The following is a 16,948-nucleotide window of genomic DNA, read 5'->3' as shown; positions in this document are numbered from 1 at the left end:
CTTGATCTTCTTTGGTGCAACTCATTTTCTAACATTGCTTTTTGCAGTATAGCTGGATTTGCCATGATCTATACTTGCTGAAGTGGTGTTTGTTTTTCGGTTGAGCTTTTTCCATTTACCTATAAAAACAAACACCACCTCATTTATTTGAAATCACAACTATATGTTGTAGCAAAAATACCAAGATATTGATAAGGAATGCATTTCTTTGTTTCCGTTAATTTTCCATTTCTTGGGAAATTATAACTCTATTTGGTAATTATTTTTAAAAAATAATTTTAAATTTTGGTTTTTTAACAATAATTTTTTAAAACTAATCACTAATGTTTTATAGAATTGTATACCTAATTTTAAATTTATTTTTAATCTTTTTTAATATGTTTTAAAAATAATTTTTATATCTAATATTTTATTTTTTTTATCATTCTACATGTTCATATAATTATTGTTTTAAACAACCATCAAAAAACAATTAAAAAATATTTTCTCAAAAACACTATGTTTTTTATTTTTAAGAATAAAAAACAAAAAGCAAATTTATGATTGTCAAATGTTTTTTTTTTTTTTTTGTTCTAAAAAATAAAAAATATTCTTAAAAGCATTTGCCAAACAAACCCTATATGACTTTTTCCACCCAAAACATGAAAGCAATGCCCACTTTCTACACTCTTCTCCACTTTTGGAAGTATTCTCCCATCTCAAATGAAGAAGAATTTCTTGACCAAGAACTGAACTCTACTTTTTATCACCACAACTGAGAAGCTGCCCTAAACCTTTTCTCAAACATCATAATTTTAATAAACTGCAGAACTACAAACCATTGTGGACTTAGCCATTAAACATGAAGAATGCAATCCCATATCAAATTGAAGCATTAAGGTGCAGGACTGCAAATAGGGGTAAATAACCGTTAGTGATTAACCAGATAGCCCAAAAGTCGATCACATGGAAACCCAACTCGTGAAACTGCTTTTTAAGTGATTTTCCTACAATGCAACAACTGAAGGCATACTGACTAAATATCATTATCCAAAGAACAAAATAAACTAAGGAGCCTATTGTGAAGTCTTCATCTTTGATATCTCCTCCAACAGTAATCTGGATTCAGCTGCAAAATCAACTGGAACAACAGCCCTGGCTGTTATCCTCTGCCTTTTCTCGTTCATGTACTCATGTTGTGCAACACTAATCCGGAAAAGCTGAGGGACCCAAATAGCTTCCTTCAATTTCTGTTGGAATAGGTTCTCTTCTCCCTCCTGCAGAGAAGATTGGGTTTTTTAAACATCAGATTTTGAATGGCAGAAGTTCATCCTTTTTAAAAAAGAAAATACAACCCAACTAGGCTACCAAATAAGTAACCAACTGCATATGAATTAATGCATCAATGAGCAACTCTTTCAAGTTAACTAAGATTTGGACAAACTCATAGATATTTCAATATTGTCAAGAGTTTACCTGTGATTTCAGCTTATCAAGCTCATCAGCAGAGCACCCAAATATTCTCTCTGCTTGGTCATTGAACAGAGAAAGCCAAGCTTCACCACTAGCATCTGAAACTTTCACTACCATTATGTACCTGGAAAACAAAACAGAAAGGAACAAAGAAAAATCACTCATAGGACAACTTTCATGAATTTCAACTACTATCGCTGGATTCTTATTGATTCAAATTCCATGAATCCCTTACCTTAAACTGCACTCATCATCATTCTTTTGGCATCCTTCACACCAATACTCAGATCCAATAGCATCTGTGACTTTCTTGTTGCATGTCTTACAAGCCCGGTACCACATTGTTTGATCAGGCTTGATGAAGCTTATGTATGCTCTGATGCTAAAAAAGGAAGGCTGTACAAAGACAAGCCCACATTATCAAAACTGAATATGCTTTTAACTCAAAACTTTGGCTAAGACCAGGTTGATCATGTTAGGTTATTCTAATGACAGTAATTATTACCTTGTCTTCACCCAAAGATGGGTTGCTGGTTACATGAGAAAGGGAAACCCTGTCATAGTACATGGACCTCACTCCACCCTTAGATGAAGGACTGATATCAGACCCAATAGAAGCCATTGAAGCTCCTTTACATTCAGAATCATACCTGTGAAGAAGAACATATGGTCAGAAACACTTACTACAAGAACTAACAAGGTAATAGGTCACTGGATGATTCCTTACCAGGATATCAACTTTTTTGTATTCGCGTGTATCTGGATTTACCAGTACAATACTTTCACTCAATGTTGACAGTGATACAACTAAAACAAGATATGAAGAGAACATTACAAAGAGGACTTCTTATCATTCTCATGTTTTTTAGAATTGCCATAATAATACCAAAATTCAAGAAAACAAGGGGAATTACCTTGGAAGTCTCCAACTTTGAGAGATTTAATTGCAACAATTGGAAATTTATCAGCATTATCCAACAATTCCTGCCCTACATTAGTAGCATGATCATTCCACAAAGAGACCACAACAGTCTTCTTCCTACAATTCAAACGTCAATAAGTTCAATATGAAGCAACATTAGACCAAAGTAGCCAGTGGAAAAAATAAAATATACACTCACGTCTTGTCCGCAAAAGTTATATCACGCTTAGGAACAATGTCATTGTGACTCTTCCTTTGTATCCTCATTGTAGGAGAGACACTTTGAACAACTCCACTAACATCTGGAATTAATAATGATATGGGTCATATTACATAAAAGAACGAGTGAACAGGAAATAATCCTTTGTTGATTCTAAGACTGGTTCTTACATACACGCTCCTTCCCATTGACATAAGGACCCATCTCTTCAATCTCAACAAATTTGAATTTTGCTTAAGGGATCAAAGTTTCTTCATTACTGCCCTCCTCAACCTCTGAATTTTCATTCAGGGCATTTCATCAATGAAGGTGTACAGTTTTAAACTGCTTGTTGGCTACTTTTATAGCTCCTTTTGATATGTAATAGACCTTCCCCAGTTGTCTGTGTTATCTCTATATAGACACACATACAGAGAACAAATAAGCAGCAACATAGGAAAAAGCAAATACCTCAACAACAATTCCCAAGTAATCTATGAATGTTGGAATCTTGCCTTTTGCAAACAGTCTATATATATATCTGTAATCCAACAATGAGAAGTTGAGAATGGGAAAAGAAAAATGGACAGGGCAGAAATTTCAAAGCTGACATACAATACATAATGAAAAAGCTAAAAATCATTAATGCTTATTGTAAATAACATAGGTTTCTTCTTGTATGTTTTAACAGGAAGAAGTTAAAGTCACTTATGTTTGTAAATAAGTATCACAACAAAATAAACATTTTATATAGGTAACAATTTTTTCCTCCCCTGAAAATGAAATTGGAAACCTACCAGCATCCCACCCCAACACTTTGCTACTTGAACCAAGTATCAAGGGTTATAACAAGTGGCAACATAATAAGCATTTAAGACAACTTTTGAGAAGCAAGAACCAGCAAGAAATAATCTCGTAGCTAATATAAACAAATCTGAGTAAAATTACAGCATATAATTTCAAATTAAATAATTAAAATTGTATTTTTGTAATGATGAACCTTAACAAATTTAAAATAAATATATCTTATCAAAGAGTATCATAGTCCAATGGTAGCAGTGATTGAACCCAACCCACGGTTTTCATTTAATAAAAATTAAGATGGATAAGAACCCAAGCTTTCGATTTTTCACTGAGAAATTCACACAACAGAGAGAAAAGAGAGAGAAGAGAGAGAAGCTAAGGACCCTCCATTTGGCACAAAGTAAGAAAACCTTATTTGCTGTTTGATGTGAAGCTTTATGCATTAAAAAAAGGAAAAACAAATTATAAACTTAATTTTAAAATATATCATAAAAAACAGCTCTCTAGGTGGCAGGAGAGGTGGGTTTTGGTTCAAATAGCTTATACTGCCTCTGGCATCTGTTCTTGAATTCTCCAACTTTGTCTCCCAAACATGTCCTAATTCCCAAGAGCTCATATTGCCACACTTACTCATTAGGGTTTGCATCAGTTTCCATTAACATTTAACTAAAAAGAGTTTAAAAATTCAATCAAGGTCAAACAAAATCAACCATCCCACAGAGCAGAAGTTACATAGATATTCGAGAAAATAAGTCATGTCACAAACTAAGCATCTAATCACACAGCAGAAGTTCAGAAGTTCAGCTTTCCTCAATCCAACCAGCTTTGAATACATGCTTATAGGCTTATAATCTGCTCCTTACCACCTTTAAACAAAACCCTTAAACGAATTAAACCAAAAAACCCAGAAAAAAAGAAAAAAAAATAAAGAAGAAGCACAGAAAATTAGGATTACAATCAATCAATCCACACAAAGTGCTAAAAAAACATTAATAAACAAACACCCAACATAAAAACAGCAAGCTTTTATTAAAAGAACACAAAAACAAATAAAATAAAAACATACCCACAACTTTATCTTACCTCAAGAACCAAATCCAAGAGCGAAAAAAGAGTTTAAAAATTCAATCAAGGTCAAACAAAATCAACCATCCCACAGAGCAGAAATTACATAGGTATTCGAGAAAATCAGTCATGTCACAAACTAAGCATCTAATCACAGAACAGAAGTTTAGAAATTCAGCTTTCCTCGGGTGCTAAATTGCAATTAAAAATAAAAACACTAATTAATTGTCAATCTCAAGAGAACCTAAATCCCAAAAATTAGGCCAGAAACCTAAATTACGTGCACTGAATAGTTCCAGATGCATGAAATCAATGAAAAAAATTACCAAACAAAAATAGTAATCAGGAAAGACCAAGTAAAGAATACACAAAAATGTACATATTTATCGTTCGTTCGTGTGGTCGCTGGAAGAAAAAAAACGGGAATAAAGAACAAAGCTCGAGATTTACAGCTGCGCCTAAACATTTGCTCTCTTTCATTGCAAAGAAACCAACAACAATAGAAAAAAAAATAATCATATAAGTTTCGCCTCATATTTTCCTCATTTACCTCAGTTTTCTGAGCAACCAAACAGAAGCTAAAAGATGGACTAGAAAGCGAATCTAACTTGAATAGTGTAAGAGAGCTCATAACAGAGTGGAAATCTCTAAATGAAGGCGAGAACCTGGAGATGAAATCGCTTTATCTGAAGAAATTTGCGGATCAGTAGTACGGCGACACGCGTGAATCGATTACAGCTTACAAGCTTTCGATTTTTCATTGAGAAATTCACACAACAGAGAGAGAAGAGAGAGAAGAGAGCGAAGCTAAGGACTCTCTGTGATTTTCTCTCCTTTTGCCCTAACCTGGGTTCCCCAAATTTCAGAGTCGAGTGTCGCGTGGGCTTTATCTGAAGAAATTTGCGGATCAGTAGTATGGAGACACGCGTGAATCGATTACAGCTTACAAGCTTTCGATTTTTCACTGAGAAATTCACCCAACAGAGAGAAAAGAGAGAGAAGAGAAAGAAGCTAAGGACTCTCTCTGACTTTCTCTCCTTTTGCCCTAACCTGGTTTCCCCAAATTTCACAGTCGGGTGTTGCGTGGGTTTTGCTAACTTGTTTAAGATTTTTGTGTTTATTTATTAAAAGCACAACCCGTGACATGGAGAGGGAGATGGCTGCTGACATGGATGTGGAGGGGTAATTTTGGAAATGAAATTATAAAACAGTACATAGTGCATGAAAAGGATAATTTTTTGGGCAACAGTAGACATATTTTGGGTTATGGAAAGTTGGGTTATGAAAAAGCTATTAGGCCCAAATGGGCGGGCCAAAACACAGTTTTCCCTATATTGTATCATAAGAAAAAGAAAGGAAAAAAAAAGAGTGGAGGGGGAGGGGGAGAGGTGGGGGGCTATGTTGTAAACAACAGGGTAGCCTGTGTAAAGCCCCCAGTTTTTACTTAGAGACCTCATTACCCATTAGGAAAAGGGTCAGTGACCTATTATTAATAATGCAAAATTACCCAAAGATGGATATTTGAATTTTTTTTTTTTTTTGGAGAATTTAAGAATTGTTGACACAATATAGTGAAACTGCATATACAAATATTGGGGTCATTAGTTCACATGACTTAAGCGATTAAGAACATTGAAGAGGAGACATGTTGCTTGATAAGCCCACCTGTCTACATCTTGAGCAGCCACAGTTTGTTGCTCATGAGACTTTTTGGAAGACACCTCCAGGGATAAGATTGAGTAATTTAAATTCCATTAACAGAGTTCCTCTCTTTCATTAGCCTTTAGGCCCTTAGGAATCAAGCTTAAACTTGAAAGATTCTAAAATCTTACTCCCTTCTAACCTCAGGAAAGTTTTGAGAGCTCAGGTATCCACAAATATCTTGGTACATTCTAACAAGTCCTATACCACTTTCCACCATTCAATTTATCCCAAAATAGCATAAATGTCAAGGGGATACAGGAGACCAGAACTAATAAAGGCAATGACATTAAACGGGAGAAAAAAATATCAAAGCATGATAGAAGAGTTAAATACTTAAACAAGTTAGTGTTGGTATTTTAATTATAGTATTCCATTAATACAGTACCAAAATACTGGATGCCATATACTTTTGTCTAACAATGGATGGAATAATAGATATACAAGCACAAGAAATATGTTTCACTAACATGAAAATGAAATTTATGAAAGGTGGCTAGATTCGAGAAATACAAACAGGATAGAACACCTATGAAGCATGAAATATTTTTGAACACAAACTATAACAAATCCATAACATGAATAAATGTTTGGAACCACCACACTAGATCAGCAATCTGTAGCTTCTCAATATCATAACTGTTACAGCTATATTCGACTTCTAACCATATAAGCTAAGCCTATGTTTTGTTTCTAGAAAGTTTTAAGGAAAAAAAATAGAGCAGAGAAATATAAGAAAAAATTATAAAAGTTTTCTTTTATTTGATTGTCCATTGAAAAGTTGAAGGAAAGAAAATTAAATTGCTAAAGAATGTAATTTCCACTAACTTTCCTCATTTTTTGTTAAGGAAAATGGACACCACCACCACCCCAACCCTTTTCTTTCGTTTTTTTTTTCTTCATCTTTCGCATGGTACCCAAACATGAGAAAACCACTTTCACTAGCATTTTTTCCTTTCCTTTTCTTATTACTTTCCAAGAACCAAACATAAGGTAAGTTTATGACACCCTTTCTAACACAACCATTAATAGACGGCTCGAGGTACTTCTAACAGTGAAAGAAGAATTTCACAAATACTTATAGTAAATTACAGAATAAGCCAAAAGTGAAGATAACATCTATTAATACCTGCCTTCTTCATCTTCCAAATTCTGAAGATGTTGTTTTTCATCTTCACTTAAGTCCAATGCAACTTGGACGTAGGAAAAATTAGAACAAAAAAATAATCAAGCATTCTTTTCTCAGCATCATCATGCAAAATTTTCCACCATAGCATAAAAGGAAATCATGAAGAAAAATAAAAAATTAAAAAATAATACGCATGCTCTCTACAATAATCACAATAAAGGCAAACTACTCCAACAAATTATTAGAAAAATTTGGAAAAAATAAAATTCAGAGAATGGAAATCCATTTTCACCTCCATATAAAATACACCATGAAAAACATTGGAATCTAGTAAAGCTCTAGGTAAAAGAGGTATTTCAGGCCAATTTAAGAGCTCTATCAGAAATTCAAATGTCCATTCTGAAATAGAAAATTTAAAACCTAATTGAAACTTAACTATGCAATCCGAGTACCATAAAAACATTGAAAAAGTCACACAAATACTCGCATAATCTTATCAATCGAAAGGTTATAATACAAGGTGCAAAACACCAGAATCAGAAATAAGTTTCACATTCTACAAAACTTACACTAAAAAGAGAAAGTTAAAAGGTCACAGACAGTTGAAAATAACCAGAAAATAAAGGAAAATAAAAGAAAAGGGACCTGTTTGGCGATAAGTTCTCTCTTAGAGTGGGATGGGAGTTGGGAGACACTCATCTAATATATAGGGAAAGTTGTGTTTTTTTTCCCTCCCTCTGTTTTCTGGATCTAGGGGTCTCTTTGCTTTTGTGCCATTTGAATTAAATTTCACAAACCCTAAACCCACGATTTTTGAGCCAGGCTGAAAAATACCACCTTTGCCTACAAATCGTGATCAGATTACCAAATAGCATCTTATTGTGCCATTGGAATTAAATTTCACAAACCCTAACCCACGATTTTTGAACCAGGCTAAAAAATACCACATTTGCCTGGAAATCGTGGTCAGATTACCAAATAGCATCTTATTGTGCCATTGGAATTAAATTTCAAAAACCCTAAACCCACGATTTTTGAGCCAGCCAGAAAAATATCACCTTTGCTTGCAAATCGTAATCAGATTACGAAATAGCATCTTATGTTTTAAAAAAAAATAAAATCAAAAAGCTTGGACAGCTCGTGAACAATGCAAAACAACATTTAGCCCAAATTTTTTCTCAACAGCCAAACAAATTGTTAAATGGAAACTCACCTGCGATTACTCCAAAAGGAAGACGAAGCTCCACCGCCGATTCCAGAAACCACCCATGAAAATGCAGGCAAAAGGAGAGAATAGGGCAAAAAGCGAGGAAGTCAGAGCGTTTCCCCAAATTTTTGAGTCGGGTCGTGGGTTTTGCAAATCCTAACTCTAAAGCTTAATATTTTTGTGTTCAATTATTAAAAACACAACTTCCCGTGCTGACACGAATAAGGAGATGGCTGCTGACATGGAAGGCTGGAGGGGTAATTTTGGAAATTAAATTATAAACAGTGGATAGTGCATGAAAATTATATTTTTTTGGGCACCGTGGACATTTTTTGGGTTATGGAAAGTTGGGTTACCAAAAAGCTATTAGGCCCAAATGGGCGAGCCAAAACACAGTTTTCCCTATGAGGAGTCATTCCATTGTTTCATGCATGCTACACGTATAGTAGTAGCTAGTAGGTTTTACTTTCTGCAACAAAAAAAATAAAAATCCATTTTTCTTGTTATAGGGGAATAAATTTCATTGTCCATTTTCATTATCCTACTTTCAATAGTGAAGAGACCTCATTTCAAATCAATATAAAGATAATGAAAACAAAATATCCTATAGGAGGCAAAAAGTGAGCTAAATGGTTAACAAGAATATACTTCTTTCTGAACATATAGAAACTCCAAACATCTATGAGTTAAATAGGATTCAAAATTTACAAGGGTTCGAAACCCAATTTAGTAAAAACAGAACACTTGAGTTGAGAGGATCCCATCTTAAAGTACTCATAATCATCTATCAACTCTCGATCAGGTTCTTTGCTTCCCTCTTCCTGAACAACCACACAAAATCCAATTAGTCTTTTATATAAAATATAAGAAATGAAAATCCAATCCTCTCTTCCTGAAGGGTAAAAAATCATATATTCAAAACTTCAGTTCAAAACTTCAGTTCAAAACTCTTTTAAGTGTATTCCAAAATATTTTATCAGAACTTACTTCATCAATCATAGCCTTCCATTTTCACCACCTTCCTTTGCAACTTGGATTAACAACACAAAGTGCTCTTAAATCAACCATGAATTAGAATACTAGAAATACCAGAAATAGAGGATATAATGGCATGGGGTTGGATTCATTCTTCAAGGACACCCCCAAGTTTGGAATCATTTACTCAATAACACATTTGAATTGATAAATAAGCTAGAATACAAGATCATTATTATACAATAAATGGCTGAGTGGAGGGATAACAACCTACATTTAATAATAAACAGGATAAATTGGACATCAAAGATGCAAGCAACTTGAAGCACATTAAAGATGAGCTAATTAAAAAAAATTAGACAAAAGATATTCCAAAACATTACTTCATCATAAAATATCCTCTTTGGTGCTCTGATTTCATCTAATCCTATTATTATTATTATTTTCTAACAGCAACATTACCTACAATATAATGTATAAATTAGTGATATACATGTAAAAAATTTTATATGCATATGGAAAACACAGGAACACAACTCAATTGAAGAAAGCCTTATCCCATAAATCAAGTAGTTAATTGCATTAAAAAATATATATATAAAATGGATGTGGCTAACTTATACTTTATATCATAAAACACTTATATTCACCAAAAATATGGTGGAGTCTATTGCTCCATTTCAATGCTTCATGAATTTCACATATCATGAATGTACACAACAAGATACCCAAATATTCCTTAGGAAGACACTGTTCCAAAACTAAGTGTGGTTAACTAGTCACATTGTTCCAACAGAAGACATGCCGATCCATAACAAGCAAACCTAAGCGACACAACTAATTGAGCCAACTTGCAAGCAACCATGGGTTGGTAACAGGATTAAACAGCTCGTGGCAGCTTATAAATAATTACTTGCTTTCCTTTGCACCCTGTTTGGTTGCCAAGAACAAATAAGGAAAATGGAAAAAACTAAATAAATACAAATTTTAATGAAACCTCAACCCAACTAAGCCAAATGGAGTGGTGTTAGGCTCAATTTGAGGAGAAGTTCTAAACGAAAAACCTAAACATTTTTCTTTCCCTAAAATTTTTGCAACAGCCAAATAAATTCATGGAGATGTATATATATTGTGAATTCAATTAAATAGAAAGTAACAAAAGCACTAAGCATACAAAAAATGGAATGAATTGCTTTTAGTCTTACAAGAATTCCCAAATTAAACTTCCTTATGTTCTTTATAAAACAGCAACGACAAGCGGAATTAAAAAAGATAAGTAATGGAAATCGAGCTTTTTTTCCTTGGGGAAAAAGAGAAAGAAATGATGGGAATGTGGGAGGGTGGACCTGAGAAAATGCCATGAGAAGCACAAAAGTTTTAAAAATTGGAATAGATTATTGGGTACTCACATTCAAGAGATTTCTACGAATCCGAATCCATCTATCTCTGCTCCACTGTAGGGAGGTCGCACACATTTTACCTTAAGAGTTCTCTTCTAAAAGGTTCCATGTAGTTTCCATTTTCTGGCTACTTTTCCCAATGTTTTTTTTTTTTCTATTTTTTGTCTCTATTTCTCCTCTGTCAATCCATATTCCCAAAGAAAAAGAACAAACAAAAATCCTCACTAATTGCCAAGAAGAAAAAGATCAAACATTGATTTCATAAAGAAAAAGAAACAAATCAAGACAAATCAATAGTGGTTAAAGGGCAAAATTAATGTTCCACCTTTCAGCTTACTTCTCTTAGCTGCCACTCTCCCAGCAACCAAACAGAAATCCCAAAAACCCATACGGATTGTTAAAAAAAAATATTGGCCAAGAAACAATAGCAAGAATATCATCGACAATTAGGTAAAAAAACATACCAAATCCATAACGAAACAAGCCGAAAAAGTTTAGAAAAATTCTGGGGAAATTTAAGGAACGGGAAAGGGGAAAGCAACCCAGAAAATGAAAGGAATTACCTAAAGGTCGTAGAAAAAACGAAAAGGATCTCAGCCTCAGTAATGGAAAAAACAGAACAAAGAGGAAAAAGTAAATCCTTCAAAGAAACTTTTGACTATTATTTTCTAGGTAACCAAACAAAGAACCCACGAGAGAGCGCGCTTACTTTGGGTTCCGGGTTATTCTGAGCATGAGGTGGGAGCCGTCGTCGGCGCTAGTGGAAACCAGAGTGAAGAGGACGAAGGTTACCTCTTATTTTTGTTAGGGTATCGAGATTTTCCGAGCAATTACGGCTTTTCAGATTTTCTTTATTTTTTTGGAAAAGTGGCATCACATCGACATCAAGACCGTATCCACAGCAGATTCACAGATTTCATCATCACGAATTTGGTTTAAGGGATTTTTTTCAGCATTCTGAAGAGGATAGGAGAGATTCTGGAGGGTTCTCGTCAACAGCAACACTCCCACTTCATTGGTGCGGGATCATCAGAGCTTTGGGGAGGTACAAGACCATTGGGAAGATCATAACGGCCACGCTATCTTGATTGGCAGTTCATCTTCATTAGTTTATCTTCAGGAGTGCGCAGCACCGGCAGATCAGAAGACCATCACTGCACATTCATTTTGGATCATTCGTCATTCATTTTTTGGTGAGGGGAGCTATCACCGACTTTGGAGGGCAATATCGAGAGGATTCTGGACTTTTCTTTGAAGAGGAGATCATCATATACCGAGGGAGAATTCTGGCGGTTTTTGGCTTTCATCTTCTGGCCGGAAAAGAAAGAAACAGAGAGTGGAAGATCGATCTTGAGAGAGGAGAAGTTTTCATCTAGGCGTGAGGATCGATCTGGAGGTTTTTCATCTTTCATCTTTTGGGGATCTTTTTGGCCGGAAAAGAAAGAAACAGAGAGGGGAGGATCGATCTCGAGAGAGAAGTTTTCATCTAAGCTTTAGGGACTGTACGACGAATTCTGGAGGTTTTTCATCTTTCATCTTTCGGGGATGCCGGAAAAGAAAGAAACAGAGAGCGGAGGATCGATCTTGAGACAAAAGTTTTCATAGGGGACTGCGTCACGGATCCAGTTGGAGGAGATCACTGCTATCGACCATCATCACCAGTTCCGAGTGGAGGAGATTGACACAGCGACAGTCTTCGGCAGAAGCAAGATTTCTGTCGGCATCACCCCTATTGGATCTGAGAGAGGAGTCATCAGACCCACGTATCACCATTCTTGCGCCCACAACAGTTCATCAACGCTGCGTCTCCGGATCAGGCACCAGACCACGCATTGGTTCATCGCCATCTCGAACACCGCCTGCAACTCTAAACCACCACGCATCGAGGAGCATCTGAGGATCATAACAACACCGTTTCGATCTTTCGTGCAAACTGGACATCGCACGGATGTCTTGATCATCTCTCTCTTTGGGTTCGCGTGGACATCAACTTCTTCATCATCATTCAGCATCACCTACCGATTTTGTAGACGCACACCATCACTTCAGATTAGCGCAGCTTCATCACGACATCACATCAATTCACCATCAGAGCGTCATTATTAGTTCGTACTCTTTTATAAAAAAAAAGTAATACTAAAATATATTAATAGTAGTACTATGATGAAAATGATGTTACCGATGCTACAAGATACTATACCCAAATGTTCATAATGAAAAGAATAATCATACAAATGATTCCACAAAAGAAATCGTATAAAGCAAATATTTACATCCAAACAGTGAGAACTAAAAGTCTGCAATTGCTGACTGGTGAAAATTGAAAGCCCAGCATCCGTGGTAAGCATCCAGAATTAGTGATTTTGACATAATTTTTGTCAAAATCACACATAAGTTCTACTGGGATTTCAGCTATTCACACATAAGGTTTGAAGAACTTTTAAGGCATTAATTCTAGAAAAGGCTTCTCAAGTATTTCTTAATGACTAGTAATAAGTCCTCTTTTTTCCTTCCATTAAAATTTATTCTTATTATTACTATTGACAATATTATTAAATACCAATAAGATCATAATTTCCATTATAAAAAAAATTATAAAAAGGTTTAAGGAAACAAGATATTAATTTAATCTTATCTCATTTTTTGTCGAGTAAGTTAAAATTAGATTTTCAAAGTGCATGTAAAAATTTTATTTTTCAAATACCATATTTGATTGTGACTCACATTTTAAGAGTTTGTTTAGCAATAATTATAGGAAATATTTTTAGCTTAAAAAATATTTTTTTATAAAAAAAAAAACAATAAGTGTTTTGATAAATTTTACAAAATATTTTTAAAAATCACTTATAATATTTAATAAATAAATATTTGATGAGTGGTTTTCTTAAAAACACTTTCTAATAGAAAATTTTCACTAAAAATGATTTGAGTAAAAATACTGTTAAATAAAATCACTTTAAAATTCCGGATTCGTAAAATGCATCAAATGTGGGAGATTAAAACTTGCCTAGAATTGAAGTTTATTAAAATCATAATTAGTTGTGATTTTATCAATTGACATAATTTTTGTAAACCACTGTGGGTTACTAATGTCAAGGACCAATTTAAGCTCTCAAGTTATGTAAACAACATAGGTAAGCCAGTGCTTTGACACTAAAAGAAAACAAGAAAACACGTGGGGGAACACCCTCGGCACCCCACCCACCCACCCAACAGTACCCACACTCACACACCAACACACACATACATAAAAATAAATAAATAAATCAATTGGTGAATAAATTAACAGTAAATTGACTTTTTGTTTCATCAATACAAACTATATCTGTCCTTTGAGAGTGCATTAAAGCACTAATAACCTTCCTTCAACCCATCTAAATTTTTTAGCACTCCAGTCTTTTTGCTCTCTTCCAAATTTTGACAAGCATATTTTCTTCTTTCTCTTTACATTTCCCTCAAGCCTTTGTCCCCTTTCTGGCCTCCATCTTTTTTATACAGGCCATGATCTCTAGCTCGAACCCCTTAGTCGACATTACCAAGAAGTTGCCAAAGTCATCCAGTTCACTTTTCGGCCATCTTTAAGAGAAGGAAACCTCCTTTGGATCATTTCCTATCTCCTCACCTTCTTCCTTCCCTTACAACCAAACCCGTTGAGCCTTCCTCTTCATGTTTGAGCTGGCGACGAACCAATGCATGGTCTGGTGCCTGATCCGGAGACGCAGCGTTGATGAACTGTGGTGCGAGCAAGAATGGTGATACGTAGGTCTGATGATCATGGCTTTAGCACCTCTCTCTCAAATGCAATAGGGGTGATGCCGACAGAAATCTTGCTTCTGCCGGAGACTGTTGCTGTGCCAATCTCCTCCACTCGGAACTGGTGATCATGGTCGATAGCAGTGATCTCCTCCAACTGGATCCGTGACGCAGTCCCCTCAAGCCTAGATGAAAATTTCTCCTCTCTCAATCGACCCTCCCCTATCTGTTTCTTTCTTTTCCGGCCAAAAGATCCCTAAGATAAAAGACGAAAAACCTCCCGAATTCGTCATGCAGTCCCCTCAAGCCTAGATGAAAACTTCTCCTCTCTCAAGATCGATCCTCCCCTCTCTGTTTCTTTCTTTTCCGGCCAAAAGATCCCAAAAAGATGAAAGATGAAAAACCTCCAGAATTTGTGATGCGGTCCCCTCAATCCTAGATGTAAACTTCTCCTCTCTCAAGATCGATCCTCCCCTCTCTGCTTCTTTCTTTAGCGGCCAAAAGATCCCCCTAGAAGAAAAACCTCCAGAATTCGTGATGCGGTCCCCTCACTCCTAGATGTAAACTTCTCCTCTCTCAAGATTGATCCTCCCCTCTCTGTTTCTTTCTTTTCCGGCGAAAAGATCAAAGCCCAGAACGTCCAGAATTCTCCCTCGGTGTATGATGATCTCCTCTTCAAAGAAAAGTCCAGAACCCTCTCGATATTGCCCTCCAAAGTCGGTGATAGCTCCTCACCAAAAAATGAATGATGAATAATCCAAAATGAATGTGCAGTGATGGTCTTCTGATCTGCTGGTGCTGCGCACTCCTGAAGATAAACTAGGGAAGATGAACTGCCAATCAAGATAGCGTGGCTTTTATGATCTTCCCAATGGTCTTGTACCTCCCCAAAGCTCTAATGATCCTGCACCAATGGAGTGGGAATGTTGCTGTTGACGAGAACCCTCCAGAATCTCTCCTTATCCTCTTCAGAATGCTAAAAAGAATCCTTTAAACCAAATGCCTGATGATAAAATCATTGAATCTGCTGTAGATATGTTCTTGATGTTGATACGATGCCACTTTTCCCAAAAATCAAGTTTCGAATTAATAAATAAATGATCATAAGATACTGAGATGGGAGGATGGTGAAAACTGAAGTTAAATATCTGATGATAGAACTGAAAATGATCAAATATCCCCAGCCGGTGTGTCATGATCATGATGAGTTACAGAGACTGATAAGGCAGTGATGATAAGAGCTGGTCTATGTGTGGCTTTGATGAGTTGCCATTCTTCTGGAGAGATGCGGTGCACTGGTGTAGATATGTAGAAGACGACTATGGAGAAGGCTTCTCTCCTCCGACTGATGGCGCGCCTGTGAAGATGATTCTCCCTGCTAGTGGTGGAGACGCACGTCTCTAGAAAAGATCTAGCTCCTGGTGATCAAGGATGATGAGCTGAAGAACTCCTGCCAAGAACCCTCGAGAATTCCCAAAGCCCTCCTGATCTGATCCTGTCATGCTTGGTGTACTTCTCTAACAGGTATCACATGCATTCTCTCCCTTGTTGCCTTTTTCAAATGGTCTCCCTTTTTGCCTTTGTGAAATGCTGTTTGAAACCCCTGAGTCTTCCCAAAACCAGCGCCAAAAATTCCCCGACAAGTAATAACATAAACAAAATTCGAATATTATGTGGGGATCAACATGCAACATTAATTTTGTTTTTTTTTTATTTCTTCTTTCTTCATTTTATACCTTTTGGATTTTTTTAGAATATTCTAGTTACTCATTCTCAAAATATTTTAAATTTCATTTTTTTTCACTCTTTCATTTTTTTTAAAAATATTTATGAACACTTTACATATAAAATAATAATAATAACATATAATAAATCATTAATGAGAAAAATATAAAAATAAATATATAATAAAGAAATTGAATTTTTTTACTTAATATTCACCATGGTTTTATCTTTTTTTTTTTCTTGATTAAAATGTTTAATATTTTTTATTAAAGAAGATAAAAACTTGGTTGAGGTTATACCATTTTCATTTGTTAAAATTTTTAATTTTCTTATTATATAAAATAAAAAATAAAATACAATTTTCACAAAGAATTTGTATTTAATCATTTATATTAATTTTCTTTTAATTTTATTAAAAATTAAAAATTTTGTATATCTTACCATAAACCAAAGAGCAGTGATATATTATTCCCACTCCAGTGATACTTATAATACAATTCAATGTTTTTTTTTTTTTTTTTGATTTTTTTTTAAATATAAAGGTGATACTCTTTTTTCCTAAAAATTCTAACATGCTATTATTGTTTAAGTTTCTCATTTGTTGCTTCAAATTTGC

The 16,948-nt window shown here is 35.0% G+C and overlaps 1 protein-coding gene and 1 pseudogene across 1 annotated transcript in view; both read right to left on the bottom strand.

Moving 5' to 3' along the window:
• Positions 1–842: 842 nt before the first annotated feature.
• On the bottom strand, positions 843–12,993 carry LOC100258430 (replication protein A 70 kDa DNA-binding subunit B-like; annotated as a pseudogene).
• Positions 12,994–14,626: 1,633 nt separating this feature from the next.
• Positions 14,627–16,948, bottom strand: part of LOC132254624 (uncharacterized) — a 35,613-nt gene continuing 33,291 nt past the window's right edge. Inside the window, exons 3-4 of the mRNA XM_059740567.1 lie at positions 15,131–15,440; positions 14,627–14,863 (exon numbers count right to left, since the gene is read on the bottom strand). Of these exons, the coding sequence (XP_059596550.1) occupies positions 14,627–14,863; positions 15,131–15,440 (547 nt within the window). The remainder of the gene's footprint in view (positions 14,864–15,130; positions 15,441–16,948) is intronic.

Source organism: Vitis vinifera, chromosome 11, assembly GCF_030704535.1.
Source record: "Vitis vinifera cultivar Pinot Noir 40024 chromosome 11, ASM3070453v1".
NCBI classification, from domain to species: Eukaryota; Viridiplantae; Streptophyta; class Magnoliopsida; order Vitales; family Vitaceae; genus Vitis; species Vitis vinifera.
Note: the sequence above shows the minus strand (reverse complement) of the source record. Positions and strands in the feature narration are given on the sequence as shown.